Source organism: Lissotriton helveticus, chromosome 10 (assembly GCF_964261635.1).
Source record: "Lissotriton helveticus chromosome 10, aLisHel1.1, whole genome shotgun sequence".
In the NCBI taxonomy this organism is placed as follows: Eukaryota; Metazoa; Chordata; class Amphibia; order Caudata; family Salamandridae; genus Lissotriton; species Lissotriton helveticus.
The window spans coordinates 941,083,456-941,096,758 of NC_136071.1; the positions used below are offsets into that span (position 1 = coordinate 941,083,456).

Sequence of the window (13,303 nt, forward strand, 5' to 3'; positions counted from 1 at the left end):
TCTTATGTAAACGAAGAGACTGTGCATTGTTAAATGCATCTGCAGATCTTGCATATTCTGACTTAGCATGAGTAAAAGTGAAACTACCTAAATCATAGGGCTAGATGCATCTAAGGGTTTTGCCCATTCTGTATCTATGGGAAAATATGTTCATGCATATGGCCCATAGGCCAGTAATTGGTCAGCCATAGTGAGGCACCAACCTTTCACTGGAACAAAGCAATATTTTCTACATAGCCATTATGTCTAGTGAATGACATGTAATGACTCAACCGCAGTCCTTAGTGCTCAATGGATTTTTGGCTTGCAGTTAAAGACTTGAAAATACAGGTCCCAGTCAAAGAAAACTACCACTTTATAGGTTCATTTTTTATAGACTTGGTGGTCAATCCTGTTGCTATATGGATGAGACCTCCAAGTGCAATGCAAATACATCTTGGGTTTCAAACCTCATTATAGACAGTGCAAAATTTAATAGGATTTTAGACTCGATAATATGCCATCCAAGTAAGGGAAATATACCTGAAGAATAGTCATGGGACTCTGTTTTTCACCTATGTATGACACAACTTGTATGATTACTTTACCAAATCAACCCCTACAAACTTCTCTTATGAGGTGCCTATAGGCAGGAATTACTGCCAGAACGGTCCCTTCTAGTCTGAGCATCTACCACAGAGTGCACTTTAAGGGACCATCAATGTCCCAATATCTGTACGCCGATGACACCCAGATGATCCTCTCCCTCACCAAGGACCCCCACACTGCCAAAACCAACCTCCACGAAGGAATGAAGGCCGTCGCCGACTGGGTAAAAAACTGCTGACTGAAGCTGAACTTGGACAAAACGGAGGTCCTCATCTTCGGATCGACCCCCTTGGCATGGGATGACTCCTGGTGGCCGACCGCACTAGGAACAGCGCCAAAATCCACCGACCACGCACGCAACCTAGGGGTCATCCTCGACTCCACCCTCTCCATGATGAAACAGGTCAAAACCGTCTCTTCCTCCTGCTTCAACACCCTCTGCATGCTCCGCAGGATCTACAAGTGGATCCCCACCGTAACAAGAAGGACAGTCACCCAGACCCTCGTCAGCAGCAGACTGGACTACGGAAACGCCCTCTACGCAGGAGCCTCGGACAAACTCCTGAAACTGCTACAATGCACCCAGAATGCATCCACATGCCTGATCCTTGACATCCCTCAACGCAGCCAAATCAAACCCCACCTGAGAGACCTCGTCAACAAGAGGATAACCTTCAAGCTCCTCACCCAGGCACACAAAGCACTCCACAACACCGGACCAACGTACCTCAACAGCCGACTCAGCTTCTACACCCAAACCCGCCAGCTCCGCTCCGCCTACCATGCCCTGCCACTGTCCCCCCAACCGCAGAGTGACCGCTGGCAGCAGATCATTCTCCCACCTCTCCGCCAAGACATGGAACACACTCCCCATCCACCTACGGCCGACCCAAGACTTACTGACCTTCAGAAAACTCCTCAAGACCTGGCTCTTCGAACAGTAGCAGCACCCCCCACCCGTTAGCACCTTGAGACCCTCATGGGTAAGTAGTGCACTTTACAAATGATCTGATTGATTGATTGAACGTCTCTTTACGGAGGATCATACATTTCACCTGGACATTTATGAAGATATCGCATGTCATTTAATCCTTACATTTTGGGGCTTACAAGTGCCATAGGGAATCCAGAACTATATTGCTGCATTGTCGAGTTACCCGAAGCTCTAGCTACGACCCTGCTGTGATTTGTAGTTTCCTGGACTTTAAATTCCAGACATTTTTGGGTGGATTCAAGGGGAGCAGTTGTCTTCACCTTTTTCCAATAAACTTGTGTTCCTGTCTGCGGATTGTGTTCATTCTGTCAGTTACTTGTTCCAGTGAATTTCTAGTTCAGGTTCTTCCTAAGACCATAGGAAGGCAATAGACAGTTTTGCCTGGCTCGCCTGATTCTCATTTAAGTGTGCGGCTTTTTATGGCGCTATTAATCCTTCAGTTGCCCACACATGTTTTAGATGGATTGGAATTACTTTGACACAATAGAGCACAAAACCTGAAACTGTGCACTGAAATTTATATTCAGCTGATTTTGAAAATATCAGAAGGCTGATGCTCATCTATAGCTAATGATTTATCCCAATATGCAGAAAAAAAGATCTAAAAGTCAAACATGGTCCAATAGTCTTTGCATTTTACAACCTGTATTAGATCCTTGAGTCAACTACAGTATGAAAAATACTGTATGTTGTGGAGTTGTAAGCTGAACATTTAGCAACAGTGAATTTGTATTTTTCGCCAATCTGTACTAGTTTGCCTGAATTTGTTGCAAGGATGCATGAGTGAATATGCAATGAATTTGTGAAATAATTCATTCATTTCATTGCCTTGCAACCACTATCTATGCAAAAGCCATACGGTGAACCCTGATGAGGAACTTCCTTATAAAGTATAATTACTCATCTAAAATTCTAATTTCAAGATCCTTAAGGAAGAAAATAGGGTTTTTCTTTATGTGAGGTTAATTCTTTTAGTCTGACCCTAGACCCAGAGCTTCTCTCTACTGATGACCAAAGTGTTTCTCTCTCATTCCAGTGGATGAGATTAAGTCCAGCATTCTATCCATCACCTTATTTGTTTGTTGCATTTAGTATCCTAAAAGAGATGATTATCCCTGAGTTGGGTCACTTGATCACCGTGTCATAGGTCCCAAGCTACACCCAACTGACGAGGCCCAGATCAACTCAAATGGTCTGGTGTTGCTTGTGTTTCATTCTGGCAGTGGCCTCTCCTTGAAACTTGGGATGGACAGTTCCCATGGGGACCAGGGTCACTACGGATTTACATAAGTGGAGTCTCTGTCTAAAGTGTCATGGTGCACAAAAACAATGGACTGGAATGTGGCCACAAGCAATCATAATTCAAGCATTCCATCCATTACCTTGTGGGTTTTTTGCATTGAATTCACTAAGTGCAATGGGTATGCCCAGACACGGGTCCAGTGCTGTCTATGCCACAGAACTCATGCTGCAGCCTAACTCATGAGACACCAGATAGACCAAATTCAGTCTGAGGCTATGTGAGGATTTGGGTGTATTATATTATATTGCTGTGGGGCCTTATTGTGGAATGCAATCACAAAAACTGTTTTTGGTCCAGTCTGACTTGTTTGAATCACCTTTTGCTCAACCTGGGGTAGCTGTGTCTTCGTGCAGCAAGGCTTGACAAAGGAACTTAGTGTAAAGCATTTAACAGTACTAAACAAAGAAAGTCACACAACAAGAAGACACACTGAAGATGTACAAAAGTAGTGCATATTTTTATAAATTTTTAGAGACCTTGATCATCAAAATCTACAGGAGGGCTCTGTAGATACAGATTTTTGAAGAGATAAATACTTTTAAATGCAACCACGAACGAGCATTGGTCAACAAAAGGTTTGTAAACTTTTGAAAAGTTTGAAAGACTTAGTTCAACAACTCCAGCCCGGCTTGGGCGATGAAATCCAACAGGATGGAGGTCTGGGGGCTAGAGAGAATACTTTAGACAGTTACCTGGCCACCAGAGTGTTTTTAAGGCAAGTTCCAAACTTTACAGGGGGACTAACATACACTAAAATGGAGTGCTCCTGATGCTGAGGATACAGGCAAAAGATGCTTGAAGATACTCTGGTTAAGGTGCTGGCGACGGGGGTGTTTTTGTGGTGAGTGCTCGGTCCAAGAGTGATATGGGCTGAGTCTGGTCACAGAGATCAGTGTCGCTCGAAGTCCTCTTTGTTGCAGTAACTGGCCAGCTGATGCTGGGTTACTGGACTCCTTTCAGCCCAGTTAGGGTGAAAGTTCTTTGATGAGCGTTAGTGTCCCTCTGTGTCAATGAATCCGGACTTTGATGGCACTCCCAGGTCCAGCAGTCGCGGGTGCAAATTTTGGGCATCAAAGACTTGTCACTTTGTACATCCAGCATCAGGTAGCGGAAAAACCTCTGGGGTGCCTACCAAATTGCCAGTTTGGGTTTCTACAGCTCTGGTGTCCTTGGAACTGATTCCAGGGGATCTGCCAACTGATCCTTGCAGTCCCTGCTTTGCCTGGATTCTGAGAATCAACTTTTCCCAGGGTCAGAAGCTGTAGGCACAGTCCAAACTGCAGGTGCAGTCCTTCCAAAAGTGCAGCCTCTCTTTGTAAAGCTTCAAAGGCAGCAGGGCAGTCCATTTTCCGTCCTTTCTTCAAATCCAATATGTACTAAGGTCCAGGGTACCAGGAAAGTGTCCCAAGGGGACAATGGGCTAGTAGGCCCTTCATCTCTGGTGACAAAATGTTGGTGATGAGTGGCATTTGGCAATCCAAGAGTGCATTATCATGGCCACTCTAAAGATGTCAGTACCTTCTCTCAACTGTTAGGAGCTTGGTAGCCCATCCCAGTGGTGTGTCTAACTAAGGGCTACACCCCCATGGCAAAACTGGGTTGGGTACAGATTTTCCCTCTCTTACCCCATCTCCAGCTTGTCCACATGAACAAACGGCAGCCTACTATGGAGTGTTATCTCCAGCAGCCCTTCAAAGGCAGCTTCCCGTTCGAAGCTTGCTTTTGGGCTAACACCCTGAGTGGCCTTCCTGGGAGAGGCAGTTGCACCTCACTCTTCGGCAAATGCCTTTGTTCCTAAGCCTGGAAGTCATTCACACATCTCTCCAGAAGGGCAGAAAGCTGTCTGTGTGCCAGAGCCTGCGTGAGGCCACTGGACCAGCTGGGGCACAGAGTGTCAACTTTCTAAAAGTTGCTTAACTTTAATAGTGACATCAGTTTCAACTTACAGAACCCGGTTAGGTAGTCACATTCAGATGTTAACCAGGCTGGGTAACCGTGTATTAGCCAATGGGGCTACTAACTTTTCCTCAGCAAAAATGACAATTTTAAGACATGTATAAATATTTATGTCTAGCTGAACAATCTACAGCTCGCTGCCATAGGGCTCTATAGGCCTTCCTTAAGGGAGACTCATATATTATTAAGGGAGTGGTGTCTTTGCCATTATTTAAAAGGCAAAGTCAAACCAGCAGTGCAAACACTGCCCTTCCAGTCTGCAGTGGCAGACTGGGAGCCACTGTGGCACAACCAGTGGTGCAGCCTTGGGTGGACACTCTGCCTTACAGCCCTAGGTGCCTCGGGTACCTCATACTAGGGATTTATAGGTAAGTCAGTGCTAGCTAATTGGGGACATCCAATTCAATACACCTTTTGGACATGCCTCAGTGCACTCTCAAAGTCAAAAAACCAGAAGCTAGTAGTCCAAATAGGGCAACAAGTGGGCGGGAAACCGGCGCACAGCATGCTTCCTTACTTGTGCTCCCTTCTGGAGGGACCCTCGCATGGCAGTTTGGGATGTACTGTTCCAATGAAAGGCAGAGTCAGTACTAAAGTGTATAAGTTGAGCCTCTTTCTAGAGTGGCATGGTGAGCAAAATAAAATGGACTGGAAATGTCCCCTAAAAGATTGGCAGTGGCTGAGATTAATTTAAGCATTCCATTCATTACTGGGTTCTTTGATTCACTGGCAATAGCCTATGAGCCCTGACACTTTACGGTCAATCTGTAGACCACGCGCACCAGAATAAACACTGATGAACAGGAGAGAGTTGTTAGTAGTGGTTTTTTTTTTTGGTGGGGGGGACAATTCATATGCCACATTGAAGATACTGATTGTCCCACTTCAGCCCACTACCAACACTTCGAACACAGCCCTAAAGGTCGCGCACTGGAATTTTTTTTATCTAGTGTGGATCTTTACGAACCGGGGTTCAATGAAAATTGCGACCGTGTCATGACATACAGCGCTAGAAACTCCGAATCCATAATTGATTATATTTTTGTTTCCCCTGGTTTATTAAGTTTGGTTTTCTTTTACAACGCAGTTGTGGCTGCGTTCAGTGACCACAACCCAGTCATCCTTGAGCTCGCTAGCTCCGTTGGCTTACTCAAGGAGGATATAACTAAAATGACTGAGTTGGCTGTGCGGTCCACGGACCAAGGTAGAAGGGTGAAGTGGTCTAAAGTAGTTCCAGCTGAGTTCTTTAATAATTTAACATGTAAAGCCCGCAAAGAATTGGATATCTGTCAAGACAACTCAAAACAGGGGGAAGAAGTAATTACCGCCTTTGCCACCATGTGTGCTTTAGTTTCTGAAGAACTAACGGCCAAATCCAGAAAGAAGGCACAACCACTTAAGGGTTGGTTTGATAGGTCTTGCTCAAAAGCACACAGCTGCCTCCTGGAAGAACTAAAAAAATCACCAAGGGATAGGGGGGAAGTTGCCAGACTAAGAAAAGAATACAATAACATCATTCATGCACGCAAAGACGCACTCAAAAAGGATGCTTGGGCCTCACTAATGGAAAAGGCAACTTTAAGAGACAGCGCTAGCTTCTGGGCCATTATAAACAATCCACTTTTTTCCGGAGAAGCAAACGATAACCTGAAGGCCAATATTAGTGAGGAGGACTGGTTAGCGCATTTCAAAATCATCTATGGGAGCGATCATGTATGCGAAACACCTACTTTACTCACAACCAACTCACCCAAGCCAGCACTCTCCTTCACTATGGAAGAAGTAGTGAAGGCCATAACCAACACCGTAGGGAAGAAAGCGCCAGGCCCGGATGGTGTCCCAGCCGATATGTACAAGGCCAACGCCCCCTTCTGGGCTAACATCTTGACCAACGTTTTCAATGCTGCCACGAATCACAGTTTCCCTGTCTCCTGGTCACATGCTACCATCATACCTATCTTCAAGAAAGGCCAAAGGGGAGACCCGAGGTGTTAACGCCCCATTTCACTTATTGACTCGTCGTTTAAAATTCTGGGGAAAGTGATACTGGCAAGGATTGATGAGTGGGCTGTCAATAACAATATCTTATCTAACGCCCAATATGGGTTTCGAAGGGGAAGAGGGACGGAGGATCAGTGCCTCAACTTACATCTGATCCTGGGTAAATACACTGTGGCATCCAGTGGATCAATCTACCTAGGGTTCATGGATCTGTCCACAGCCTTCGACCTAGTGAATAGGTCCAGGCTGTGGGAAATCCTTTTGGACCTGGGGATGGACCATTCCTTGGTTCATTTTCTGGCTGAGGCACATCGGGATCTAGAAGCCTCCATCAGGATGACACAGGAGGGAGCCTGCACTGCTGGCTTCAAGTTCACTAGAGGGGTGCGACAGGGGTGCATCCTCGCCCCAATGTTATTTACATTATATATAAACCACCTTGAATCCACATTGGAGTTGGCAACATTAGACGTCCCGCGTTTTGGTGGACTGTCCACCCCGGTCCTCCTCTACGCGGATGATGCCGTGCTTGTGGCACGCACTCCCCTTGGGCTACAAAGATTACTGGCAGCCTTCGATGCCTTTATGACCTCCCTTGATTTAAAAATTAACACAGACAAGTCACATGTCATGTCAGTGGGTGGGAGAAAGAATAAGAATTTGAAGACCTTTTTTTGTGCCAATACACCGATTTCTAGCGTAAAAACTTTCACCTATTTGGGGGTAGTTTATGACGACAAGGGCACGTGGGCACCCCAAATAACGGTCAAAATCAACGCTATGAAAAGATCAGCAGCTGCTATTGTTGGTTTTTCAAAACGTCTGGGTGGCAAACCCACAGAAGCAATGCTAGCACTTTACAGAGCGAAATCTATTGCAGTAGCAAGGTACGGGGCTTCCATTTGGGGTTATACCAACAATGTAGAAGCAATCCAGGTTGAAGAAAACAGGTTTTTACGTATGCTGTTAGGTTTGCCACAATCCACAGCCACCTTTTCCGTTCATACGGAATTAGGCCAGGGGTATATAAGTGACACTATTAAACAGTCCCCAATTTTGATGTGGTTAAAAACGTGGCTGAACTTTAACTTAACTCTGAACCACACAATTATGAGGGACTGCTTACTCTTGGACAACATGAAAAATATCCCGTGGCTTGCATACATCAAAAATACCCTAAGCTCCCTGGGCCGCCCAGATCTATTCTACAAACCGGACTGCATTGTTAAAGATGACCTGGAATGGTTCAAAGTGTCTTTTATTAAAATGAGAGAAATGGAGCGGGAGAACTGTGAGCTTGTGAAACCCACTGTGAGGGAGCACTATATTTCTAAGACTACACTGGCCATTGAACCTTACTTAACGGTAGTGTCATTTCCGTTACACCGCTGGTTATTAACTAAACTAAGACTTAACCAGATTCACTTCCTGTTAAATGACTCTAAGGTGTGGGCTAAGCCCGAGGATTTACCTGTCTGCAAGTGTGATAGTTACTCTCTGCAGGACACTATACACTTTATGTTTTTTTGTAGTATTTATACCCTGCCTAGGAAAAAGTATATTGTTCCGTTGCTTAAAAATAAGGGGTTTGTTCAAGCCAAACCTGCTCTATTTTATCTAAAAAAATTAGATTCACCACTAACAATGTTCAGTGTCGCAAATTTCCTGGTAGCTGCCTTTCGCCTTAAAAAACGTACCGGAAACAGTCAATATAACAACATTGGCGACAATTTATGGAATCATTGAAAATTGCTGCATTTTTTAAAAACTTGTAAATATTTTAATTGTTCAATTTTAACAGCGACATCAATCCAATGTAACCGTACCCCCTGATTATGCATTTTGTACTTGTGTGCTTTTTATGGTTTGTTATGAACCGAAATAAAGTTGTTTTGAACTTGAACTTGATATGCCACATTTATAAAGTAAGCCCATGTGCCAGACTTCAGTTACCACTTACATGGATTGATAGACATTGTCAGCCTGTCCAAAATGCTCTGCACACTCATTAGAGTTTATCTACTAACACTGACAATGCTTGCATCCCACAGGAATCAGGCCCCGCCAAAATGTTCCGGGCTCCTTGTACCAATACCTTGACAAAGAGATGTCCATGATTGTGCCTGTGTTAGTGTGTGAGGTTGGCAGGAGCTGGCACGAACAAGAAATGGTGGAAAACCTTTTCATTTTGAGCAAGCAAGGTAGAATGTACCTCCAAACCCCAAACTATAGCAGACAATGAACTTTTTGCCCGTTTGCTTGGGTCATTAGGACGAAGCACAAGAGAATAGCCGGAGGTCATGCAGAGTCTGCAGTGCTGCAGTGGGCCTGCAAAAATGAAAACCAGACTCAACAGGCTCTCTTTAGCTGCTATCCATATTTATGTGCACATATATACATCTAAGTGGTATAATTAAGATGAAGGTAAAATACAAGGCAAATGAAACTATGAACGTGCGTCGAACATCCACCCAGAATTAATAATATTCGGTCAGAATGTGCACGGTAAAATACTACTGCAAACAAACCAATATTCCTCCTGATACGTTCTTTGTAAAATAAAACTCTGTAACTATTACCAAATTATAATCACAATGATGTGTAAATTATTACAGCTTCGAAACAACAGGTACACTTTCCAGCAGGATAGCAAAGGACCCAGAATCCCTAGCTTCATTTAGATAATTCTCTTCTGCGTGCCATAGGCAGTGGTTTAAATTCCACCAGTCACGATGGAAATATAAAGTTAGTCGAGATTGAGATTCATAATATATGCGAAATATTCTAATTTCTTTTAAAGATGACTGTTTCAGGGGTCTCTATTTCCCCAAGTGGATAGTGTCGTCTAAGATTTATAATATATAATATGCCATCAGGGCTCAGTTAACTCACTTCCCTTGCAATGCGATTTGTGGAAGGAGCAACAATCGTGTCATTGCAGAGGCAAGACTGAGATTGCATTAGAGATCGCTGGTGCTTTCGTACAGTATGACACCAGCCAATGGAATGTCAACGACAACCTCTACTGTGCATGACGTTTGAAAAATGTAGACCAATATTGTGCACATGTAGATTAAGTCACAAACAAAAAGACATGCAAACATAAAGGAAATTAATTTAACTTACCACCACCTTGTCTTTGTGAGCTTTAACAGTTGCACCAAACCACTGATTTGACTTGAACTCAATTGCTTCTTTGGTTCCATTAACTCTGACCTTTCTATTGTCTGTAAGAAATACACAATTTGTGTTAAAAGAGCAATGCACTTTTCATTTTCAGTTATTAAAGTGAAGAAAATGGTTATAGTATTATGACATTGCTATCACTACTGTTCCATTACCATTATTGTTTTGTAGTTATTTCCTTTTTATTTCCTTCTAATTCTTCTTATTAATATTATTATTAATGTTAATATTTATTATTGATATTATTACGAAGGCCCATAAACCAACTAGCATATGCACTTGTTTAGTGTTCATCCTTCTCCGATTAGCGCAGTATTTCTAAGAATCTGGACCCTGATGTAGAAAGATATTTGGAGGTTGCAAAGATTGTGATTCACAAAATCACAAGGTTTGTGACTGCAAAATACTTTTTGAATATCTACAAAAGCCAATCTACGAGTTTGAAAAGTCTTTCTGACTCATAAAATGGCATTTGCGTCCAAATCGTGCACAGGTGAGGGTAGGGAAAGGGCATCCTTCTTCTATTTGTGATTTGTAGAAGAATGTATCAAGGATTTGTAGCTGTTATTGGGGTTTCAAGCCACTGGTCAGATATTGACACCTTAAAGGGGTTGGTATCTTACTCGTGAAAAAGAAGCTGTGCTCGTCGGACATCTTGCTGTTTGGGAATCGTGCCAGCAGCCTCTATAGTGCAGGCATTGGTCTAAGGGACCACTCTCTACTCTTCCCAGTGTCTTCCTAAACTGGAAACTTTAAAAACAAGCATTTGCAATGCAATAGGTCTCGCATTAGGAAAGTTTGAGCTATTGGTATTGTAAATGGCAAAGTTTTTATTTATGTGTTGTTTTTGAAAATAGCGCAATTAATAGCTTTGTCATTTACAATGCCAATAGTTATAACTTTCGCAAATGTGATACCTATAGCATTTGTAATGCAATATGTGTTGTATTTACATGACTTAGATGTATTGCTATTACAAATAATAATGGCGTTTAAATTTTTTAAATAACTAATACTTAAATAAAAGTTATTGTAATTTATAATGGCAATAGCTTACACTTTTCTAAAGAAGTTTTGTGAACCAAGACCCACATACACGCTTACCAAAACAATGACACCCCCTCCCCCCCCCCAAAAATTAATAAAGAAAAGAGCAACCGGACACAAGATCGGGCAGTGGTTAGAGAGGTGCCAACACAAGCAAGAGACAATAGTCTGTCAGAAGCAGATGGGCTTGTAAAAACCTGAGCTAAACTCGTGGGTCCAGTGAAAACCATATTGCAAAAATATCTTACTATGCCGGAGTCGGTATTCCCCCTTTCGAGTACCGCCGGCCTGCGACCAGGAAGTCAGGCAGGCCGGCGTGACAACCGGAAACAGGAAGTAGGAGGGCGGGAGCCTACCCCGCCTCCCACGAAAGAGCCGCGATTGTTTGGAGCACCGGAGCAGGCAGGAGCCTACCCTGCGCCCCGGTGCCGAAGGAGGGAGGAAGAGTCCTGCTGCCAGGCCCTGCAGCTGAGGAGAGCCGCCGCACCAAGGAAGCCGGTGAGTGGGTTGCTGAGCTGCGAGGGCGGGGGGGGGCCTGTGTGTGCGCGCGCGGCGGGGGGGGGGCTGTGTATGTGTGTGCGTGCGTGCGTGTGTGTATGTGTCTTGGAGTGCGTGTGTGTGTGACTGTGAAGGGGGGGGTGAGCAAGTGTCTGTCTGTATGCGCGCGCATGTGCACGGCGCTGGACAGAACGTTCGCGTTCGCGCACACAAATCCAGGGAAAAACCTCGTAACACCCTCTTGTCCGTCCTTCCCCCGTAACAGACAACATTAGGTCTCCAGCTGGACACCTGCATCCTTTGGATGCAGTTTACCAGCTCGACCTAAAAAGCAGCCACTTGTCCCTCTAAAGGGCAGGCGCTGTTTTAAAAAATGTTTCCTCTTTGGGAATGTAAATGCATGGATGGATTTCTGCTGTGCCGGGCACACAGGACTCCTTACCTGTATTTATAGCCACACACAGGGGGTCAGGACTATGACCTGCCTGATTAATATTAATTATGCAAGACATTTTACTATCTACTCTGAATGCATAATTTGAGATGCGGCATATTACTACATAGGTGTAATACAAATTACATGCACATTCGGGACCCAATTGATGTCCAAACTGCATACCCCTGGTTTGCCAATGGGCAAAATGCATCAGCCCCAACATAATGTACTTATTCATGTTGTACTGTTTGCAAGACACCACAACATTGTTCCCACTTAAGAATTATATACAATGAATGAAATATATATACTCTCTACCCACTGACTCCCAGGGGCACTACTAACATTACAGGTGGATGTATTTAATAGGTCAAAAATCATATTTAATCCTTTATGCAACCTCCTCATAACATGTGACTGTGCGGTAAGTACTCTGGAGATGCTTTACTTAGCAAAAACCTTCAGACCTAAAAAATCTACAATGACTGCAAGTAAAGCCGTACGCTTTAGCAGGATGGGTTTCCTAAACATTAGCATTTTAAACAGAATGATATGCATACTGTAAAGAGGCCTGCCAGAGATCTGTTGTGACTCGGTGGTATAGGCAAATTATTGTCAGCACACGTCATGGTTACCTCTAGGACAGTAATCTTGCGGGTACTAGAAATTGACATTTTTGCACTACTTTGAGGCACACAGGCACCTGTACTAAATGGAATCATTTGTAAGCTTTGGGCATGTGTATGATTCTTGTGTGTCTGCGCTTGTATGCATGCGTGTGTGTTTCTGTATTCGCATGTGTGTTTGTAAGATACTACCTAAGTACGTGTGTATGTGCATGCCTGCATGTGTGTGTGATTGCTTACCCTACGTGAGTGTGTTTTTGTGTGCCTGTGTGTGTAGGCCTACATGCCTACATGTGTGTGTGCATGTAATGGACCCACCCGCAGCCCCCGCTGCGGGGGGGGGGGCGGGGAGCAGTCTTCTATGCATAAAGGAGGGTCCCCTCAGCTTGTCAGATTGAGTGTATGGGTATTGCCAGGGGCCTCCCCACAATTTCGTGCAGGCCCCCCCCTCCCCCTCCCCAGGTTTCCATACGCCACTGTGTGAGTGTGAGTGCCTGCTGCTTGTCTATGTGTGTGGATCTGGACACACATATTTATAACATATGAATAGCTCCTTATTTATTTATTTATTTTTATTTATTGTTGAAGTTTTATATAGCGCGAACAAGATCTTTGCAGATATCAGAGCGCTTTACAAGGACAAGGGGGTGATAGAATAATAGTATGTA

General features: G+C 44.0%; 1 protein-coding gene across 1 annotated transcript in view; it reads right to left on the reverse strand.

Annotated features, from left to right (window-relative positions):
- The window catches only part of ITGA8 (integrin subunit alpha 8), a 713,969-nt gene that overhangs the window by 504,937 nt on the left and 195,729 nt on the right, over positions 1-13,303 (reverse strand). Inside the window, exon 3 of the mRNA XM_078663606.1 lies at positions 9,969-10,069. Coding sequence (XP_078519732.1) covers positions 9,969-10,069 — 101 coding nt within the window. The remainder of the gene's footprint in view (positions 1-9,968; positions 10,070-13,303) is intronic.